Raw genomic sequence first — 23732 nt, forward strand, 5'->3', positions numbered from 1 at the left:
ATATCATACTAAATTTTAACTTAAATCGTCCAAGCCTTTTTCTAGAAAATCTAATTTTTGTGGGTTTTATAGGAAAAACTCCATTAATAATCAAAATTTCCAAAAAATTAATAAAACTTCTGGTAATACTATGGATTAGTTAGTACCCACTTACTAAATTTAATGATGTTTTCTAGTAAAGCCATTCTGTATTTTGTGAGGGTTGATAGCAGGAAATACTCAAATCCTTTTAAGTTATAAATATGTTTGATTCTGATCAATCTGTAGGCATATCTTAAAAAGATAGTAACAACTAATTATCATCAATTCTTCAGTTGTTTGTACTTCTTACATTTTCCAGCAACATTAAATAGAAAACTTATGTTTTTCTAATCATATTCTCAGTGTACACATTATGGTTGTATTTACTTCATGATATTGTCAATAATTGTAAATATGTTATACAGTATTAAATTTGTTGTTGAATTGTGTTTAATTTATTATTTATCTAGTCAAACTAGTACCTTCATTCACTTTTACAAACTTAAGAAATTGTTTGCTCCTCGGCTGAAAACAATTTTTAAATTTTCGATTGTGGTTTGAGGCTATTTGTTACAGTTTGCTAGATCGTAACTAATTTCTTGGATATGGATGAGTAAAATATATAATATATATCGCAACGTATCTGCACTTGACTTATCCATCTATCTACTCAATACAATAAAGTGTTTTATTTATTTATTTCATAAGGAAACACCATTATACAATAATATACGTTGGCATATTGCACTGTTTTGCATAAAAATATAATACCGGTAACAATAATGAAATGATTGGAAAAAATAGCACTATACAACAATAACAAGAATAGCAATAACAAACATAACAAGAGCAATGAGGTGAAAGTTTAACCAGGTACTTATGCAAATACAAGAAGTGATTTGGAAACAGATTAATTTAACATGGTAATATGTAACAACAATGGATGGAGTATCAAAATAAAAATAACATAACAACAAGGAATCTATAGGTACAAAGAGACAAATAACAAAAAACATGCAAAGACATGATGGTGAAATTTGAAAGAACAGCTACGATCACTGATAGAGATTTAGGTATTTTCTCTGCTACATCCCTTTTTTAGCTGTACTACTCAACCAATCGTCACAATACTGTATAGGTGTATAGCTTATGATTTAGTGCACCAGCTAATGGTAACGAAAAAGGTCAGTCGCACCTAGGTGTCGTCTTGATCTCAATTGATCCTTGATTAACCTACTGGGTACCTATGGCATTTAATTTGTTTTTTCTTGGAAACAAGTTTTGGAGCCTATTAAAATGTGCATAATTTGCGTAAAATTTAAAGGCAGCAAATGTGTATAATAGATACATCGGCTAGCGATTTTTGAACTACACCATTAGTCATCATTCCAACACAGATAGTCTCCAAATCCTTATGATAAGTTAATTAAAATATAGGCTAGTCAGTGGCGGATCCAGAGGGGGGGCAACCGCCCCACCCCCCCAACCTCGGGCATACATATTTTTTTACTGCATGTAATACAGTAGTGTTTACATATTGGGTAAAATATTTTGTGATTGTTCTAGATCCGCCACTGAGGCTAGTGATTGATTAAACTCATATTGTGGATACATAAACTGCACATAAACATATTTGTGGCTACAAAAAACTAAATTATTAATTTGCAAAAAGTATTTGAGACCATCATCGAGCCTAAAGGCATTTTGTCTCCTCTTATTGTTGAAAATGCCATCAGTGATGGTAACTTTTAAAAATATTTATCAATTTGTAGGCTGTAGTTTTTTTTGTGTCAGGTTGGAGTAAATTCCATTTATAAACCTTATAACTTATACAAGAAATTATACGACCTAGACCTAACTGTGGAGTGTATTTTACAGTGTACACTAATTTGTGACCCCCAAAAAATGGGAATTTAGAAATACCCCTACAGCAGCAAACCTGCAGACAAAGCGAATTTCCATTTACCTGATTGTAATTTCACTTAACTATTCTTTTGAGGGACCTTAAAATAAATTTTCAGATTTAAATAATTTGAATTTTAATGAGTACTTATAAGGTTTGCTGCTGCCGGATGGTAATAAGGTGTGCGTGTTTTTTGTTTGTTTTTTTTAATTGAAATGTGTTAATAGGTTAGCCTAAATAAAATAAAATTTACACATTTTTGGAATATTCTCCTTAAGCAATAGTACAACTAACGCTTCAAAATACTAAATTATTAGTTTTTTAGCCCTACAAAATAGGTTGAAAAGAAAATCACAAAATTCATGTTTAGCTATTCGAAAATGAGAATACCGGTACCCATTTTTACCCCTCAGGTTCAGACATGCTGGAGACGTAGAGAAATATATTGAAATGATTGATTTACAATAGGAGATTGCATTGATTATAATAAAGGGCTATCCAGTTTCTTGTATTTAAAAGAATCTTTACCTTTTTGTGATTTTTTTTACATTAAATTTAACCATAGATAAAACATACTCCTCAAGTATGTTGGAACATTAGTATGAGGAGTATGTTTTTGTTTTATCTATGATTTAACCTAGTTTACAGATCTCAAACGCTGATCTTTAACATATACATATAAGTAAATATTTTAACTTATACATGTTAAAGCAGCGTATATATTTTACCTTTTGGCAACTGATTGGGTCCAATTCTGTTTCGCGGACTGTGATAATGTTTTACATTTTCATATATGTATCAAGATTGAAAGATAAAGTGTTCCAATGAAATATCAAGTCACCTGCGTTGAAGCCGCCACGTACGTCACGTCACCGTCATCTGTCTTTTTGCTTGATGCCGTGGATTGTTTATCTTTTTAACTTGCATCAATAACTTGATATTCATCTAAAATATTTAATTAACTCCTAGTCATGGTAAGTATTTTATTTAATTTATTTAATAATTACTGTAGGCCTGTAATGTTATCATACCTTTTTTAATAAATCATGAAATTTCCTTTTTTCAAAACATAACCTACAAACACTTTAAAAAATAATGATGAAATGTATCAACTGTAATTAATTTACTCTAAAAGTTAAAATGGTTATGGTAACCGGATTCTAAACAACAAATATCAGTTTGCTCCCTTACACATTATGAGTTTTAATGAAGGTGGACAGAATGATTCTACTATCGCTTAGTAACTTACTTTTTCTGTTATCAACTGACGATAGTCAACACAGGGGCAATAGGCTAGGCATAACAATTTGAAGCCTACTAAGTTATACTAAGATTATTAAGTTTAGCCTTCTGTCATTGCTAAACATTGGTAGTTGTGGTTATCATGGGTTGCACTTAAGTTTACGTCCTACAATCTTGACAAAACAAAGCCAATCATCATAGGTCACTCACGGTTTTTACTTAGCACACTTGATGTCAACAATTAACCAAAACTCACTGTGAACGGAACCACTTTGACATAACTTATCAAGACAAAGTAAAAAAACTTGGTTTGACATTAAACCGCACATTATACTGGACTGACACAGTACCTAAATACTAAACTTGTAAAAGAGTATTTGCCGCCATTCACACACTGAAAAAGTTGCAACGACACCTACTTACCGTTTCACATTAAACTCCGGCTGGTCAAATCACTTGTATTTCCACACTTCAACTACTGCAACACTGAGGTTAATGATAAGACTGTGGCCTTGGCAACAAAATTACAACGTGTTCAAAATTATGCCTATTGCATTAGATTTTTGTTCAAACTTAGGCGATCGTCACGCCATATTACATTAATGAATCAATTTTGAAATTAGATGGCATCAGAAAAAACCAAATATTTTTAATTACTCATCCAGCCATCAATCTTGGAACACCAAATTATCTAGCCAACAAGTTTACATTTTTGTGTCAAAGAGGCGCAAAACAGTTTGATGGGGGAAAAGACAAGTTCATATTCCACATCCGCCTTACAAACATAAATATAAAGTGTTTTTGTCCTTCCTGAAAAAGTAATAGGAAGTAGGCCTATATGAAAGATTCAATAGAATTTATTGCAGCCATTAAACATAGGTAACATGTTGTAATAGACATTGCTACATTAGAACACCAGTAAGCCTACAGTTAATTAAAAGTTACTGTAATTGAAATACTATCATAAATCAGTCTTAAATTACATGCAATATCTTACTTTAATTCAAAGCATGATCTCTCACTAGGGATCTATTAAAATTTCTTTTTAATGTAGAGTGCTTTGAGAAAGTCTGCAATTTGTTATGTTTAGATTACAAATTACTTAGTTAAGTTTTAAGTTACTTTTAAGACAGTTTCTGAAATGAACAATATTTATTAATATATTGACAAAAATATTAACAACATTTGATCTGTTTCAGCCTCTGCGGTTGGATATCAAACGGAAGCTCACGGCAAGATCGGATCGTGTGAAATGTGTGGATTTGCACCCAACAGAACCATGGATGTTGGCATCACTGTACAATGGAAATGTACACGTATGGAACCATGAGTCTCAGCAACTCGTCAAATCATTTGAGGTCTGTTACAAGCTGAGAAAAAGTACCTAGGTCTATATAAGTTGATTGATAATAGGGGCCTATTGCTAAAAAGAAAAATAAGTAATTACTTTTAATTCTTTTCATAATACAGTACCATTGGTTTTTTTATGTTTTTTTAACGGTGCAGTACAAACTCTTGTCTTATTATTATTTAACGTAAACGATCATTGTGATAAAAACTTGACAAACTGTAGAAACTGCAGAGGAAAGTCCAAGTTTGTTTGACAAATAATTCTTAGGCCTACTTGGTTTGCACTCACCACCCTTTCTGAAATGTTTGATCGGTGATAGTGTGATGTTCCAAATCTGGCCATGTGTAGTCTAGATAGCTTTACAGAACCAACTTGAAACATTACGTTTGTTGCTGTGCAGGTGTGTGATTTGCCAGTCCGAGCAGCAGTATTTGTGCCTCGCAAGAACTGGATAGTCACCGGTTCTGATGACATGCAAGTGCGAGTCTTCAACTACAACACTCTAGAGAGAGCCCACGCTTTTGAAGCACACTCAGACTACGTGCGATGCATTGTGGTACATCCCACCCAACCTTACATTCTCACTAGCAGTGGTAAGTTTTTTGTGCATTTCATGTACGGGTCAATGTCACATAATGATGAATTTTCAGGAAAGTCAAAAAATTTTTTTTTTACTTTTAAAATCGATATACTACTAGCCTATTACAATCAGTATTTACCAAGGAATAATGTATACTAATCAGCAGAGCTGAATTTTTTATACCTTAATTTATAACTCTATTTTTAGCTTGAAGGTCACACAAAAAATGCCAGTCGGTCACGCTGATGAATTTGCAAAAATAAAATAGTAAAAATGATATTAAATTAAAAATGTCATCATAAATGTTACTTATACCCCTCAAAATTCAAATAAACGAAACCAAAATATTTAATTTCGTTCAATTTGAGGAAATTTTAACAATTTGAGCTAACCTAAAATGAATTGGCTCTACTTTGCAGACGAAACTTTAGTATGAATGACAAATATTTCAACAGTGAATTGCAGTAAATTGTTGTTTGTACTGAAATATGATTGCCGGTATGGCATGTATCAGAAAACACATAAACATCATAATATAGGATAAGCAGTTAGTGAAATATATGTGTTTTGGTAAGCGTGAACTACTGGCGTTGACCGTGAACTACTGGCGCTGACCGTGAACTACTGGCATTGATGGCATTGAACAATGTATAACTGGAGTAAGTTACTGAAAAACACATCGAGAAATGGATATTAATTAGAAGAAATGTAAACCCAAATGTAATGTTTCAACAATATTTTAATGAAATCTTTTTTTTATGAAATTACAAACATAGCCTAACATTCTTTGGTCATTTGTGAAAGATTCATTTTGTTTAGAATTTGATGTTATAATGAAGGAACGACTACCATAAAATATTATACCCTAAACCTTATAGTTGTAAAAGAGCAACGACATTTAAAGTACAGCCAGTATTGTGCCAATCGTTCACGATATTCAACATCGTTCACGTGAACAACTGGAGCGTGAACGACTGGCAAATCTGATCTAAAATCTAGTCTATGAAAAGCTACATTTACTGCGTTGACATCCAATTTGAGGTTAGGTTCTAGGCCTAGAGACATTTTCAGAATATGCAATCCTTTTTATTGTAAGTTGCAAAGTTTGTGAGTTATTAAAGTGAACGACTTGAATCTTAATTAAGGTACTATGCATTTCTTATCTGTTTATCAGTTCATTTCTAAAAATCTTCTTAAAATTCACAAAATTGTTTAGCTGTGGCTACTGCGCAAACTCATCACAAGCACTAGAATGTGTTTTGCTGCCAAATTACGCATCGCCCCGTTACTTCTAGAACCCATTTTGTCGAAACGTCTTTGACATGCTGTACCTTGGGGACTGTCTTTAGACAATTAAAAAAAAAGTCCCCATCGTATTTAGAATTTTAATACTGCTTGTTTTTGATAGCAGACGATCTCCCGATGTTTATAGTTCCATTATATTGCAAAATTGTGAGGTTATGAAGTATTTATTATTTGAGTGAACATTACGGCATTAGGCTGGGGACAGTGAACGACTGGCAAATTATGATAAACAGTCTTATTTTTCTTATTGAATAAATTATGATTAGGATCTAAAACTATGTTTGCTGGAAAGGTAAGGGGTTGGATAATAATAACAACACATTATTACTTAAAATAATATTTTTATCTTGCATTTGTGCCCAAAGGACTTCAAAATCACCCATTATGTGACATTGACCCGTACAATTTAAATTTACCTACATTTAAAAAAGTTTAGTTACCGGTACTGAACACATTTTAAGGTTTGAGTATAAATTTGACGAAGTTATATATGTAGTTGGGGCTATTCTTTTTGTCGATATCTGGGTAGGCAAGTTTTTTTCTTTAAAATCTGTTGGTCGCTGGTTCAGTTGCAAGCATCCAGGCCCACTTTTATAAACAGGCAGACTGGGCGTATGCCCAGGGGCGCCAAAGGTTTTGGGGCGCCCACCAGGTACCCCTCAACCACCGCCTGCCCGTACTAGGAAAAAATGGGGGCACTGCTTTTGGGTTTGCCAAGGGCTCCACTGACCCTTAACGCAGCCCTGCAAGCATCGTTTCCAGACCCAGATGCCATTTGTCATTGTGCTATCAATTAATTGTGCTGTTTAGCAAAAGGTTAACATTAAGGTAGACAGATAGTAACAAGACCAGAGTATAGTCCATTTCCTTAGAAAAACGTTAAAAATTCCAAATGTATGAACACACACTCAAACTAAAATAAAAAATTAATGAAAATGTAGGCTATAAACATGAAACGTCCGCCTTGATGCATGAATACGTAGCCTAAACCACAGATTTGGTTTGATCACCATTATTATAATGGTCTATTACTATAATAGACCTAAGCTATCCACACCAGATTTGTCTAGGCTCTCAGTTCCATTCCTCAACTGAGGTCAGGCATTATACATTTACAGCACCACATTTAAATGCATTTAAAATCTGTTTCAATGATCTCCTCTTCAGTTTAAAAATTGACAAGGATGGTGGACTATCAACACACTTGATCCGACCCTTGTACTGCCTGATCTTTGTACTTAGGACTGTCGACTGTCTCACTCACTACCCACCACTTAACTCACTCTTTCACTCTTTTCTATCTCTATATTGCACACACATTTTATATGTACATCAAATTAATGTACTTACAGGTAGCACTATGTCTGCTAGTTTGAATAATATTTTTTTTTTTTTGGCTAGTTAAAACACAAAATGTATCTTCTGTTATGGAAACGCTAATAACTCTGTACCGGTATTATATTTTGTATTGATTCAACCATGTAATTTAAATCTGTAGGTAATTTTTCTTTGAATAAACTCTCCATTCATTCAAATGTTCACGTTGAGGTAAATTGTAGATCTACTACTGTGGGGGAACGAGTTGGTCTAGTGGTTAAAGCATGAGTCTCTGGTACCTGAGGTCCCATGTTCAAATCCCACCAAATCACAAATGGATTTTATCTAAATGCTAATGCCACAACCCCTAGGTCTAGCCTAGGCAACACTAAAAGAACAGGCTGTAATGCTCGTCAAGCATGACGTCTCGATAGAAGACGGCAATGACGTAATGTTTGCCGTTTGTGATCAGCTGCTTGTTTTAATCTTTCCTTGGAAAATAAATAAATAAATACCTACGTCATTGCCATTTTCTATCATGACGTCATGCTTGACGAGCAGTACGGCCTGTTTTTTTTTAGTGTGGCCTTGGTCTAGCCTGAAGTAATGTGAAAAACAGTCCTGGGCTCATGCCTAGCGTCCTAAGAAAAAGAAGATCTACTACTGTGAAGCTATCATTCATAACATTGTTCATATTTTGTTCCATTATTCTTGATTTGAATTTTGAGATTGTTCTGGAGAGTTTAACATAATTTAATTTCCAGATGACATGCTGATTAAGTTGTGGAACTGGGAGAAGCAGTGGTCTTGCCAGCAGGTGTTTGAGGGCCACACTCACTACGTGATGCAGATTGTGATCAACACCAAGGACAACAACACTCTGGCCAGTGCGTCCTTGGACAGGACTGTAAAGGTGAGAGAACGCAAACAAACAATATAAACAATAAAAGCACAGGTACCAACAGCACCTCAACAATGTTTTGATTTCGTTGCTGTAAAAACATGTGACAAGGATATGTAACATTTCCTTAGACGACTGTGTGTTAGGCCTACTGGAGTATATGAACACAAACGTTAAGTTATGAATTTGTCTTTTGAACTGTGTGTTGTATTGTCTGTACTCACGCATATTGGACTGCCGATTCGGGCTTGCTGACAAATGCAAACATTTAGACAAGACATACAAATAAATATACTCTACTACAACTATAGCTACAGGTACACACTGCTCGGTCGACATGTCCGGAATGCAGTTTGGCTGGAAGGAGGACCTTTGTAATTTGTTATCACTGTTGTTATTTTTAGTAGAGTGTAGAATAATTCATTTGATAATAAATTTGGATGTTTAAAACGTCTACTGGATCTTTCTTTGATAAATTTTGTATTTTTCTTCAGCATTCATATACCAGCCTTTCTTACTGTAGGTAGTGCAGAGGTTTCATGTTGGTGTTAAAATCTGAAAAAATTATGATTGGTGTTAAAGATGTGCTGCGGGATTGGATTTTGTATTATTATGGTTCATGCTGCCGGGTAAATGCTCCTTGAATCTAGTCTGGAATATACGGCTGGTTTTTTTTCCACATAGTACCTAAGGCAATTATTACATACACTTTAATAAACCCGGACTTTTCACAGGCAGGTTTCTTTGTGATATCCTTCAAAACACACCTTAAAAATGAACTTAACTTACAGTATTTAAAACCTTCAAAAATCTATGCTGTTACTTAATATTATAGTAATCTGATACATTGTTGTCTGGCAGGTGTGGCAGCTAGGATCCCCCACCCCTAACTTCACCCTGGAAGGCCATGAGAAGGGGGTGAACTGTGTAGACTACTACCACGGTGGGGACAAACCCTACCTGATCTCTGGCGCAGACGACAGGATGGTCAAGATATGGGACTATCAGAACAAGACATGTGTTCAAACACTAGAGGGACACGCTCAAAACATCTCTGCAGGTTTGTTGCGGAATATCTTGAATGAAGTAGATTCTAATGTTACTTTCTCTCACACAACTTCCCAGAAGAATTAAATCTTAAATAGTACCATAATTTGTGTAATTGAATATGCAATGCTTTATTGTTATAAATAAATAAATAAATCTTTATTGGTCATTAAATAACAAATGTTACAATAGACCTCGTATTGTAGAGGGGCCATAGATTCTAGATAGTATAACATGGTCTCACTACTATTAAATATAACAAAGACAACAAGAAAATATAAGACCAGTACAGGCATTGACAAAGTCATTTTAGTTTACATCGAGTGCAAGATCAGAGCATCAAAGTTTAAGTTTACCTATTCTTCTTTCTGACTATCTTTAGCGTTAGTCTAGGTATTAACAGTGGGGTAGCAGAGTTTTATCACCATGGAATTTTACCCCCTGAGCAAAACTGACGTCACAAACTAGGGGGTAAAAATTCCGGCCGCAAACTTTTGAGTTGCACAACATCAGTTCAATAAATTAAAGGTGGAATAAAATGTATATTTTCACGGTTCTGAATTTAATAAGAACACATAAAATTATAAAACCTAGAGTGTACGGGCCGGAAGTTTACACCCAGACTTTTACCCCCTTCATGAGGTCAGCTCAAAATGTACGGCCCAGATTTTTACCCCCGGATTTTTACCCCCTGGCCATATATAGAAATTAGTGGGAATAATTCATTTTCTTCGAAATAAATTGTTTTTCTACGGTCGTTTAAGAAATGTTCACCCATTTACCATTCAAATGGGCTACTCAGTTTGTTTACATACATATTAACTAACAGTTGGCCCCAAAAGTCAAATCCCGAAACTCGAATATCAAAATTAAACAGCAAACACTTAGTTGAGATTATAAATAAACTAGCTGTAACCCGCGGGCTTTGCCCCGTTTAACTTCTTAATTTTCAAGATTATCTTGTTCGCATGGCTCAATCACGTCCTGGTTGAAGTTTGTTCGCTACGCTCACTCACCTTTAGGTTGGAGCTCGTTCGCTACGCTCACTCACCTTTAGGTTGGAGCTCGTTCGCTACGCTCACTCACCTTTAGGTTGGAGCTCGTTCGCTGCGCTCACTTGCCTTCAGGTTAGCTCGTTCGCTACGCTAACTCGCCTCCAGGTTGAAGTTCGTTCGCTACGCTCACTCACCTTTTGGTTGCAAATTAGCTGTTGTCATAAATGTAAAAGAAATAATAGTGCTGCACCCTGTTGGTAATTTTTGTAACTTTAATGCTATTGAACATCACAGAACAGAACCAACTTGTTTAATTGACAATTGAAATAACAGTTAATTGAATTAACAGCTGTTAAGATTCAATAATTTCATTTCTCATAAGGTTAACATGGGAAACTCCAGAGCCACTGGGGCGGAGCCCGAAAGGATTTTTGAAATAAGAATATGCCTATATGTTAATCGGGAATGTGAGCTATCATCATGCCAAATTTCAGCCCAATCCGACCAGTATTTTTCGCGTTCACTTGTCACAAACATACATCCATACATTCATCCATACATCCATACATCCAAACTTTCTCATTTATAATATTAGTAGGATTAAGATAGGCTACTTAAAAATAAAACGTTGACTATTCAATCAAAACTGAAATCAGAAAATTAATTATTCTCACTAATTTCTATATCTGCACAGGGGGTAAAAATCCGGGCTGTACATCTACAGGTAGCCTAAAAGCTAGTTATATGGACAGGGTGTAAAATTCCGCCAGCAAACAAACTTTTAAGAGCGCTCAGGTTACTATGTCAAATTGACGTCAGCTTTGCCCAGGAGGTAAAATTCCAACGACCCTTAACAGTTAGCATTAAGCCTGCTTCTCTTTCTCCTTGTTTAAAGGCTGTAATCAATATGATAAAAAATATGGAACTGTTATAAACCAAATTAGTTTTTAATAAAATGTGTAAAGATTAAAGATTAAAGATTCTATATTTTATCATAATGTGATCATTCAGTTTGGCTCAGTTAGACAGTTAGTGTACAAAACTTTTTAAACCAGAATTTACAGTAATCTATTTTTTTAATCTGCATTAATTTACAATCTGTTGGAGGCTCAATGATGGCTATAGATGTGGATTTTATTCTAACACTTTCAACAATATATAAGAATTAAATATCTAGTTCTATGGATAGTCAAAGATTTACAAATTTTGCATTTAACAAGTTTTGATGGTTAGGGATCCGTAATACATTTTCAGTTTATCTTAATGCTGCATGTTTCAGTCTGTTTCCATCCAGAGCTGCCGATAGTGTTGACTGGTAGTGAGGATGGCACTGTACGTATCTGGCACTCCGGCACATACCGTCTTGAGTCCTCTCTCAACTATGGCTTCGAGCGTGTCTGGACAATTGCCTGCATGCGAGGATCAAACAATGTTGCTATCGGGTGAGGAAATACACTATCAATTAAATATATCTTTTACATTTAAATTTGACTCTTTGTAAATCAACACTTTTCTTCGGGATTAGGAGGGGGATTATGTTCAGGATCAAAAATTACCATTATAAATGAGTACTTAATTTTATCTAATAGTTAAAAGTTAACTTATGATGTCTTATAAGGTAGAACCTACTCTTGGACTATTTTTACAAAACACAATTTGATTTAGTTTATTAACTATTGTGCAGGGTTGAATATTGAAGGCCCAAATAAAATTGAGTTGGCCTATAACCTATATATTTAATTCAATCAGGACCAATTACATTACACAAGTTTAAATGTTAAAAGATAACACTACAGGTCATCTCTTCTGTAGACAAGTGATGGAACCGCATGAAAACTACAAACATCTAGCTAAGCGCCTTAACTAACTTTCTCCTTACATATTAACCGTTGTTTATGCAACATTACTCAAGTTCCATTATGCTCCTGTACAAACATCTACCACTCAACCATTTAGCAGATTACCAAGTGCCAACGTACTATTCTTCTGTTATAGGGGGAGCAAGGTGGTCTAATGGTAGATCGCGGGACTTCGGTCCGGGGTTCAAATCCCTCCAAATCACCAATGGATTTTATCTAAGTGATGCCGCAAACTCTAGGTCTAGCCTGAGTAATGTTATAATTCATTTCCATTCTAGATCCTGAGCTGTTATATTCAATGTAATGAATAGGTTTACATACCTTATAATCTGACAAACACCTCAATTTATGATACAGCTGATTATATGTTTCGGCTTGTATCCACCATTGTCAAAACATAGCAGTTGGATGAAGAAATTCTTGTCATTTTTTAGTAATAGACATAAGCTTACACAACACACACAAACGGGGCAAAAGGTCTCCATCCTGGCCTTCACCCTGCTGCGCTTCCTGCCCTTGCATTTATTGTAATTCTTTTAATATTTTTCATTAAAATTGCGACCATACAATGTAGGTATTTTAAGCTAAGTATGAATGGAGATGAGTGTAGGGTGAGTGGTGCGATCTTGTAGTATTGTTAGTGACTAAGGCAGACATATTCCTTAGACACATACCTACAGGGTGTCTAGTAGTCGGGAAAATCGGGAAAGTCGGGAATTAGTATTGAATTTCTAAACGGTCTTGAAAAGTCGGGATTTAGTCTTAAATTTGATTTCAAAGTCGGGAATTTTCAAGATTTTGCCGCGATCGTCGTCTTGCGTTTACGTAACCGCGAAAGCCAATGATGATGATGTCTACACGGCCTCGGGAAATGTTCACGATTTTGCCGCGATAGTGGACGACGACGATGACGTTTCCGAAACCACAAGAGACGACGATGACATTTCTGTGACAGCGGGAGACGACAATGACGTTACCGTGACCGCGGGAGACGACGATGACGTTTCCAAGACCGCGGGAGAAGACGATGATGTCTTCACGGCCGCGGGAAATGTTAATGATTTTGTCGAGTTCGCGGGAGATGACGATGACGTTTCCGTGACCGCGGGAGACGACGATGACGTTTCCGTGACCGCGGGAGACGACAATGATGTCTACACGGCCGCAGGAAATGCTAATGATTTTGCCGTGATTGCGGACGTCGACGATAACGTTTCCGTGACCGCGGGAGATGACGATGATATCTGCTCGGCCGCGGGAAATGTTCATGATTTTGTCACGATCGCGGGAGATGATGATGACGTTTCCGTGACCGCGGGAGACGACGATGATATCTGCTGGGCCGCGGGAAATGTTCATGATTATGCCGCGATCGCGGACGACGACGTTTCCGTTACTGCGGGAGATGACAATGACGTTTCCGTGACCGCGGGAGACGACGATGACGTTTCCGTTACCGCGGGAGATGACGATGACGTTTCCGTTACCGCGGGAGATGACGATGACGTTTCCGTGGCCGCGGGAGACGACGATGATATCTGCTCGGACGCGGGAAATGTTCATGATTTTGTCGCGATCGCGGACGACGACGTTGACGTTTCCGTGACCGCGGGAGACGACGATGATATCTGCTCGGCCGCGGGAAATGTTCATAATTTTGTCGCGATCGCGGGAGATGACGATGACGTTTCCGTGACCGCGGGAGACGACGATGATATCTGCTGGGCCGCGGGAAATGTTCATGATTATGCCGCGATTGCGGACGACGACGTTTCCGTTACCGCGGGAGATGACAATGACGTTTCCGTGACCGCGGGAGACGACGATGACGTTTCCGTTACCGCGGGAGATGACGATGACGTTTCCGTTACCGCGGGAGATGACGATGACGTTTCCGTGACTGCGGGAGACGACGATGATATCTGCTCGGCCGCGGGAAATGTTCATGATTTTGTCGCGATCGCGGGAGATGACGATGACGTTTCCGTGACCGCGGGAGATGACGATGACGTTTCCGTGACCGCGGGAGATGACGATGACGTTTCCGTGACCGCGGGAGATGACGATGACGTTTCCGTGACCGCGGGAGATGACGATGACGTTTCCGTGACCGCGGGAGACGACGATGATATCTGCTCGGCCGCGGGAAATGTTCATGATTTTGTTGCGATCGCGGACGACGACGATGACGTTACCGCGACCGCGGGAGATGACGATGACGTTTCCGTAACCGCGGGAGACGACGATGATGTCTACACGGCCGCGGGAAACGCTAATGATTTTGCCGTGATTGGGGACGTCGACGATAACGTTTCCGTGACCGCGGGAGACGACGATGATATCTGCTCGGCCGCGGGAAATGTTCATGAATTTGTTGCGATCGCGGACGACGACGATGACGTTACCGCGACCGCGGGAGATGACGATGACGTTTCCGTGACCGCGGGAGACGACGATGATGTCTACACGGCCGCGGGAAATGCTAATGATTTTGCCGTGATTGGGGACGTCGACGATAACGTTTCCGTGACCGCGGGAGACGACGGTGATGTCTAAACAGCCACGGGAAATGTTCATGATTTTGCCGTGATCGCGGACGACGACGATCACGTTTCTGTAACCGCTGCAGTCAATGATGATATCTAAACGTACGGTACGTGGAAGATTTCATGATAAAAAAAACCAAATTTGCTAGTTAGAATTTTTTATTGCTGCATTATTTCTTTACTTGAAAACACTACATTATCATAATACTACTTTTTGACAAAGACAGGGGTTGGTGTAGTATTATTTAGAAAATTTGGCTAAGCTATAAAAATTGGTATCGGTATCAAGAATTGAGAATCGATACATTTTGGTATCAACATTCAACACCCACTAATTGTTGAAAAAACTGGTCTTGAAAAATCTGGAATTAGTCTTGAAAAGTCTGGAATTAGTCTTGAATTTTACAATGGAAATAAACTAGACACCCTGTACCTATTATAGTTATAAATAATAGGCCTATTCAAAGTTTTTATTCGTTTCGTAGATGTCTTCGTCCCATTCGTGTATGTGTGTGTGTGTAACTTTATGTCTATTAAAAATTGACTAGGATTTCTTCATCCAAACTGCAATGTTTTGACAATGGCGAATACAAGCCAAAATATGTATCAACTGTGTCAAAAATTGAGCTGTTTGTCGAATTATGAGGTATGTAAACTTATTTATCACATTGAAGTAATGTGTGAAACAATCCCAGGCTCATGCCTGGCGTCCGAGAAAAAAAGAAAGAAACGTACTAATTCATTTTGCATTTCAAATTCAATTAATTCTCACACTTTCCTAGTTGAAGCATTAAAGACTTAACTCATTTCAACCACCAAATCATATGACCATAATTTAAAATTATCAGCCTGAAACCAATGCCTAGTGCCAATTAGTGGTTTCCTAACGTAACCTTACTTCGCAGGTACGACGAAGGGAGCATCATGGTGAAGGTAGGCAGAGAAGAGCCGGCTGTGTCGATGGATGTTAACGGAGAGAAGATAGTGTGGGCAAGACACTCGGAAATACAACAAGCCAATTTGAAGGCGATGCCGGAGGGTATTGAGATCAAAGACGGAGAGCGACTGCCAGTGGCTGTGAAGGACATGGGAAGCTGTGAGATCTACCCGCAGACCATTGCGCACAACCCCAATGGCAGGTTTGTAGTACAAAACAATATTTGAGTCGGTGAAAGTGAATGTGATGTTTGACAAAGTGGTTTTCCAATTTTTTTTATGTTCTGGTAAAACACATTCAAGCAATGGATCGGTTCCAAAACTGTTGCTCCAATCATTATAATTATCCTATAAAATAATTTAACAGTAAAATAATTGCTAGTAATCTTTTTTATAGCCTAAAATTTCTTATCTTTTCATTTCTGTATTTTGATACAATTTTCTGCAAAGTAGCCCTATGATTTTATCGGTGTATCATTTCATTTCCTGATACTTGGTCACATATGTTACACACATTATGTTCTTGAAATTTGTACTTGATACTTCAACTTGTTTTTCTAATGTAGTATATTTAACTCAACTCATTAAGACAGCAATGCACATGTTGATGCATATTTTAAGCTGAATATGAAATAATGGTGCACAAAGGGGAAAATTGGGTGAGATGATTCTGTTACTGCTTTTCTACTGACTAAAGCCATTTCACTAGACATTTTTTTTTTTTCACCCCTAGTAACAAGCAGCTAGAACCACTAGAAAACTAATTAAAAATACTCATGCCATTAAAGATCTTGTGATACCAAAAAGCCTTTAAATATCAAAGAGCTTGCAATAATGGGGTCAATACATCAAGCATGTTGCTATAGAGGTTTCACAATTTGCAGTATTCTGATTAGATAGTAGAAATATTTCGAATCTAAAGAACTTGAACGTTGTATCAGGTTTGTGGTGGTGTGCGGAGATGGTGAGTACATCATCTACACAGCCATGGCGCTGCGTAACAAAGCGTTTGGCTCGGCTCACGAGTTTGTTTGGGCTCAAGATTCCTCTGAGTACGCAGTCAGAGAGGGAACCACCACTGTCAAAGTCTTCAAGAACTTCAAAGAGAAAAAATCCTTCAAGCCAGAGTTTGGAGCGGAAGGTTAGATGTTAGATGGGATGCATACTAGTCAATATTCTATACAGGTGTTAGGGATGTGACTTGTCTAATTGTTAAGAAATGGTGTTAAAAATTCTGCCAACACTTAAGGATTTTCAACTAGTGACATCATAACAAACCTTATTTTCAGAAGAAAGTTTAGCTCTGGCAAGCTGAAGTGCTCACAGACAACTTTGTTTTCAAGTACAATTATTTGTCTAGCTACATTTCTATTGGAAGCCTAAATGTGTTCTGATCTTAGAAAGTTTTAAAACCAAAATTTCTAATGCTCTTCACTCTTCTAAATCTTGCTAATCAAAAGTATTATATTTAAAAGTAAACCTCTCATGTCTAAATGTTTGTTTTTATATTTGTATCTCCTTGTGCAGGTATTTTCGGAGGGTTTCTGTTGGGGGTTCGATCAGTGTCAGGCCTGGCTCTCTACGACTGGGAGAACTTAGAATTGGTGAGGCGCATTGAGATACAGCCAAAACATGTGTTCTGGTCGGAGAGTGGGGAACTGGTTGCCCTGGCAACGGAGGACAGCTACTTTGTGTTGCGCTACGACGCCAACGCTGTTCTAGCAGCGAGGGAACAGGGAGGCGACGCAGTGACGCAGGATGGTGTGGAGGAGGCGTTTGATGTGAGTTAATGAGGTTTTTTTGTGGAGGGGTCAGTTGGAGTACAGCTAAGCTACCATGAACCTTTTTTTCTTCTTTAAAAAGTCAATAAAAAATATACATGTTTGTGTAGTCACAAATCACTTAAAGATATAAATAAGAAGCTGTTTAACCTTCTAGTGATTTCTTTACCACTTCTAAGGCTGGATCAACCAGAGTAGGTAAAGGAAACACTAGATTAAACTAATGTAAAATAACCTCTTATTTGGAAAATTTTAACCTGTGTGTCCAGTTGAAGTGTTTCTTAAATAAAAATCACATTGTATTCTCTAAGGATGAGTAACACAATTTCTAAGACTGAGAAGTGATTTTCAACACTAAACCTCTTAAGCAGGTTGTTGGAGCATTGTTCCTTGAACACTGAGTTTTCAGCATGATAAACTCTTATTCCAACACTTGCATCTTAAGAAACAAAGAAAAAAGTCACTGAATATCATTAAATTAAAATAATGGAGTTATTCTAATTTTTCTTTCTAAGGTTTTGGGTGAAGTGCACGAATCGGTTCGCACAGGATTGTGGGTCGGAGACTGTTTCATCTACACCAACAGTGTTAACCGCATCAACTACTACGTAGGTGGAGAGATAGTGACGGTGTCTCATCTAGACAGGACCATGTATCTGCTAGGCTATGTGGCCAAGGATAACAGACTGTACCTTGGAGACAAGGAGCTCAACATTGTGTCTTACAGGTCAGTAAACAAACCGATGGCACCGCGAACGTGGAAAATGCTTACGGTTGTGCAAACACGGGACATGTTGATGATGGCACCAAAGACCCATTATTGTTTTTATAGAACAGTGCAACAGACTGAACATTGATTTTGTTTGTCATTATTGCTGTATGAAAAAATGTTTAATCAAGATTTAACAAACCCTTTATTGCACCGGGATTAAAGTCATCCTGAAAATTGGGAAGGAAATAAAAATTTGGTCCCAACGCGCCCCGAACAAAAGTACAATCCTGTCCATAATTAATTGATACAAAGAGCTGCTGATGAGAGAACATAAGCTAACCTCACACTAAGCTATAGAAGCCATGTTAACAGTTAGGATGTATGGATTCTCCATACCACCAATACTTGGACATTGGTGATGAGAATTAATCGTCAATACCGATACTGAAATCTACATGTCTGCAAAGACCGTTTGTTCGAAAAATTCACAGTTTTACCGGGATTACCGATGATGACGATAACGTTTTTGACCGTAGGGCGTAGACGATCCGAATTTTTGCGTGATCATGGAAGAAGATGATAATTTCTACAAGACCGCACAAAATGTTCATAATTTTGCCGTAATCAACAAAGATGATCCCGTGACTGCATGTGATATGTTTTGATGGTGTAGGCTAACCAATCCACATTAACAATTTGGTATCAAGAATCGATAGATTTTGGTATCAAGACATCACTAGTTAACAGTCATTGTGTTAATACATTGTAATAACCTTAGTTTTTGTTTCTCTGTTGACATTGGACACTATTTTTTGGTTGATAATATTTTATTTAAGAATTTAAAAACTAAGACTTCAGGATTTTTTCTGTGAATTTTTATTGATTTACATGTGTAATTTTACTTCTATTTGTATTTTTAAACAACTACGTTTTATACTGAACCTAATTTAGCTTCCAACATTTTCACTTGTTTATAATATATTTTAATAAATTTTCTTTTCCTTTCAGTTTACTCCTATCAGTATTAGAGTACCAAACCGCTGTGATGAGGGGAGATTTTGAAACAGCAGACAAAGTATTGCCCACCGTACCCACACAGTATCGCACCCGAGTTGCTCACTTCCTGGAGAAGCAAGTAAGTTGTTGATTGGATAAGATTTTAATTCAAGATTCATTGAATATTAGGATTTCATATTTTCTAAAATCCATAAAGGGTATGGATACAACAAAAGTTTTTTATTTAAGATTCGTTGAATGTTTTTGTGTAGACTAATGTGAAGATTGATTTATTTCTTTGAATCCCAAGATGGCTGCAACAAGAGTTTCAATATATGAGTTTTATGATAAGCATACTGCTTAAATTTCTCAAGGGAATCTAAAAAATCAAATGTACCTGACAAAGTCTATGACCAGTAAATGTTTCACGACAAAGTGTTTTGCAGGGGTTCAAGCAGCAGGCGCTGGCAGTGTCCACTGATCCAGAGCACAGGTTTGAGCTTGCGCTGCAGCTAGGAGAGCTACAGATCGCTACCACCCTGGCTCGTGAGGCCGGCCACACACAGAAGTGGCGACAGTTGGCAGAACTGGCCACGAGCAGGGGTCAGCTGCAGTTGGCGCAGGAGTGTCTACACCAGGCGCAAGACTTTGGCGGCCTGCTGCTACTAGCCACCTCTGCTGGTAGGTGCAACCTCGCTTATTGTAGTTACATTTTGTCTGGGGTGATATCATGGAATTTTTGGATTCTAAAGTATCACTTTTATATGGCCAAGTAGCAGCAGATTTTCACAAACTGCGACAGGCTCAAGAACAGGTTGTGCATAATAGAAAGTAATAGAACATTGTAAATCTGAAAATTTGAAGAACAAGCTATTCAACATTCTATCGTTACTCACAAACCGTTGACTTCTACACGGTATCCCAAATTGATTTTCTTTCTTGTCCCGTTATCTTATTTTTTCTATTGATCACTTATTTATTTCTTCGGTCATATCCTTTCTTGCCTGAACAGATCTTCATTAGACACAGTTATACACATTGCATACTATCACAGAATGAAGAATAGAATTAGATACGGTACTTATAAGAGTTATAGTTTTGTAACAAAGTTAATAGATAAAATGATACAAAACTTTTTTTTAATACAGTATAGGCTAAATAAAAACAGAGCAGATCATTATAGCTATAATATTGTGTAGGTATTTATTTTCAATTTTGTTTTGTGAATCAAGTCAAGATTAATGTAGTAACAAAGATAAAATGCATGTTTCACCCACTTATTTCTTGTTTGTTTAGGTAACGCGGAGATGGTCCGCAAGCTTGGTGACTCTGCAGAAACCACTGGCAAGAACAACGTAGCTTTCCTCTCATTCCTGCTGCTTGGGGAACTGGACAAATGTCTGCAGATACTTATTGATACAGACCGCCTGCCAGAGGCTGCGTTTTTTGCTAGGTATACAATTGGCATAGAACTCAGAACATATTGTTTGAAAACCCCCTTCTCCACTACAGTAGTTAAGTGTGAAAAAAATTTGTTAAACTGTAAAACACACTTCACAGTTTGTCATTTTTTTAAACAAAGTCATTTAGCCTACAAATAGTTAATCTAGCAGGGTTTTAAAAACACCGTGTTTCGTTCTCTGTACTACCATTTGAAGACGTTATCTATTTGGAGTGTATCCGATACTCAAACGGCTAGTTTTTTACTTATAGCGAATTTCCCTATAGGGAAGTAACTCCTTATAATAATAAAATCTGATTCTGTAACCTGTAACCTTTATGCCAGTTTGTAAATGACAATACCAGTAAGTGAATCTACTATATTAGTTAGTGACCAACATAGCAGTTAACCAATCAACATGGGGCAGACACAGAATTCATTTACAATTTGAAGTTTTAAGTGGCGTATTCAGTGAGGCAAGACTAATGGAATTTACTCACAGGGATGACCCAGCCATTGTCCTAGGCCATTAATGGAGGTGTGCTAGTCTACACCTCCATAGCTCGCCTCAAGTAATCTGAGATCGGGAACAATGCAATCAAAACTGAAATAAATTAAACTACTGTCACTGACATAAGCCATGGCTGATACACTTTAACCTATCGAAGATGGACATTTTTTTAAATTTCAACAGGATATGTATATTTAAAAAGAAGCAAAACAGGTGTTGTGAGCAATACTTATTATAAAGTCACTAATGCCGTCAACTCCCACCCAAACCAGACACTGTTTATTTAAGGTGGGCCCTCCATGCCTGCTAAAACACACATTTAGTAAGCTCCATATGGATTGAACATGTACGGGATTCAAACACGCCCACGTAGAAAGACCTCAATTTTCTACTCGGCTGTGCAACAACGCCTTAGCCAACTGAGCTACCATGGTCACCATCGGGTCGATTAGCACTATGAGCACACAACGACACTAGTGCTCGAAGGTTGGATTTGACTTACCGTAGACTCCCTCTTATCCGGACTCCTCGGGACCGAGGCCAGTTCGGATAACGGATTTTCCGGTTAAACCGACGTCCCCAAAAACTCGTTAAAACGGACTGTTTACTGTGATATTCAACTTAAATTTAGGAGAGCATTGTATTTAGACACGTGATCACTAGTCTCAAATCTTTCCCACGAGAACAGTCGTTTCAGTACTGCCCACTTCCTGCCGATCTAGTTCGGTTAAACCAATGTGCTGATAAAAATTGTCCGTTTAAAGAGATGTCATTTCCGCCGAGTGTAGTCCTGTTAAACCGATGTCCGGTTAAAAGGTGTCTGGATAAGAGGGAGTTTACTGTACTACTCGAGGGCCAGTGGGTCTCTTAGTGAAATGTAATGACAAGCTACATTCGGTAGTCATCATCGATGGTTAAGTTAAACCCAAAAAAAGATTATAAAAACTAACACTGAAACAAATTAAACTCGGACATAATAACAGGATATGATATAAATAGTTAGTTAAATCAATACTTAGTTAAGAATCTCTCGAAACTTGCTGACCAAATCTCAAAACCGAAACTTTTCCAATGTTTATGTGCTTTTTTGCCATAATATTTGGTTTAGACACATCAGTAACACCTATAACCTCTATGCAAGTTCCCACATCAATATTTTGCTTGTGTTCAGGACATACATGCCGAGTCAGATGAGTCGAGTGGTGCAGTTGTGGCGAGAGTCGCTGTCCAAGGTCAGTGAGAAGGCAGGACAGTCCCTGGCGGACCCCAAGGACTATGAGAACCTGTTCCCAGGACTTCAGGACACTCTCAAGACTGAGCAATATCTTGAGCCTGAGAGGCGAAGTTTGCTGCCAGCGTCTGCTTTCCCCAACCTTCCGGTAACTAATAATTGATAATTATTCTACCTGCTGGCAACTATACATCTTTAGGGAAAGGCCCCGTCTGGAGGCTCAACTTCATGTAAGAATGATGTCAGTGAGGACAATTGGACCTGTTAGTCACAATGTGTCCTGGAGTCTATGTATAAAAAAGCTCGGCCTTTACCGGCATGCGGTCTAGGTCATAAAAGAACTGAATGCCAGAAATGGTGCGAGTTTAAGGGCATTTCACATCCACATGTTCTGGCCTAGATAATTGGGGAATGTTGCTGAAAGTCAACAGTCCCGGAAGATCAAATAATTTATACCTGTGCCGCTAGGTCAAAAACTACAATGTTTGCAGTGTCTGTAGATCAAAAGTCCCAGTAAGTCAAATAGTACAGTCCGAGCTAAAAACATGGTCTATGTTAAAGCAATTGACTTATTGGGAATTTGACCTAATGCAACAGCAGTTTTAATATAACGAAATACGGTAAAATACAAGTTTAGTTTCGCTGAGTCAACAGTGCCGGAAGATCAAAAGCAATAAAAGTGAACGTCGATTCAGTGTAAAGTAGACCTCCTGCAACGCTTACTACACCAACAAAACTCGCTTTTAGTTACTTCGTGTTTTGTCATAATTAGAATAGAGCTAAAATTATCATATTTGGTATATAGCTTATCTATTAATGCTTCTTGCTAACTGTTTGGTCAACACTGTAAATAGGTATAGTTTATGTAATAAAAAGCCTTTTGTCAAAATTTGTGGCATGAAATATACGCAAGGACGATCTGAAAATTTCTGGTTATTATATACACTTGTAAAAGGAGATCCATTTAATTTTAGAACTATTTTATGAGTTATAATGTAGTCTACAAATAAACTGTGTAAATGTATTACGCCTCGGAAGGGTTGAAACCTGTCCAAAC

General features: G+C 37.5%; 1 protein-coding gene across 3 annotated transcripts in view; it reads left to right on the forward strand.

Moving 5' to 3' along the window:
* The first annotated feature begins 2784 nt into the window (after positions 1 to 2784).
* LOC128991939 (coatomer subunit beta') overlaps positions 2785 to 23732 on the forward strand; it is a 28807-nt gene continuing 7859 nt past the window's right edge. For all 3 annotated transcript variants that reach the window (XM_054415234.1, XM_054415235.1, XM_054415236.1), the window contains exons 1-14: positions 2785 to 2898; positions 4366 to 4524; positions 4918 to 5110; positions 8484 to 8632; positions 9482 to 9680; positions 11942 to 12104; positions 15973 to 16206; positions 16945 to 17144; positions 17531 to 17784; positions 18300 to 18511; positions 19505 to 19631; positions 19939 to 20173; positions 20789 to 20945; positions 22616 to 22823. In XM_054415234.1, the coding sequence (XP_054271209.1) occupies positions 2896 to 2898; positions 4366 to 4524; positions 4918 to 5110; positions 8484 to 8632; positions 9482 to 9680; positions 11942 to 12104; positions 15973 to 16206; positions 16945 to 17144; positions 17531 to 17784; positions 18300 to 18511; positions 19505 to 19631; positions 19939 to 20173; positions 20789 to 20945; positions 22616 to 22823 (2493 nt within the window). In that variant the 5' untranslated portion in view covers positions 2785 to 2895. The remainder of the gene's footprint in view (positions 2899 to 4365; positions 4525 to 4917; positions 5111 to 8483; positions 8633 to 9481; positions 9681 to 11941; positions 12105 to 15972; positions 16207 to 16944; positions 17145 to 17530; positions 17785 to 18299; positions 18512 to 19504; positions 19632 to 19938; positions 20174 to 20788; positions 20946 to 22615; positions 22824 to 23732) is intronic.

This window comes from Macrosteles quadrilineatus, unplaced genomic scaffold (assembly GCF_028750875.1).
Source record: "Macrosteles quadrilineatus isolate MER2022 unplaced genomic scaffold, UCM_ALF_1.0 Scaffold_4__1_contigs__length_99947679, whole genome shotgun sequence".
Classification (NCBI taxonomy): Eukaryota; Metazoa; Arthropoda; class Insecta; order Hemiptera; family Cicadellidae; genus Macrosteles; species Macrosteles quadrilineatus.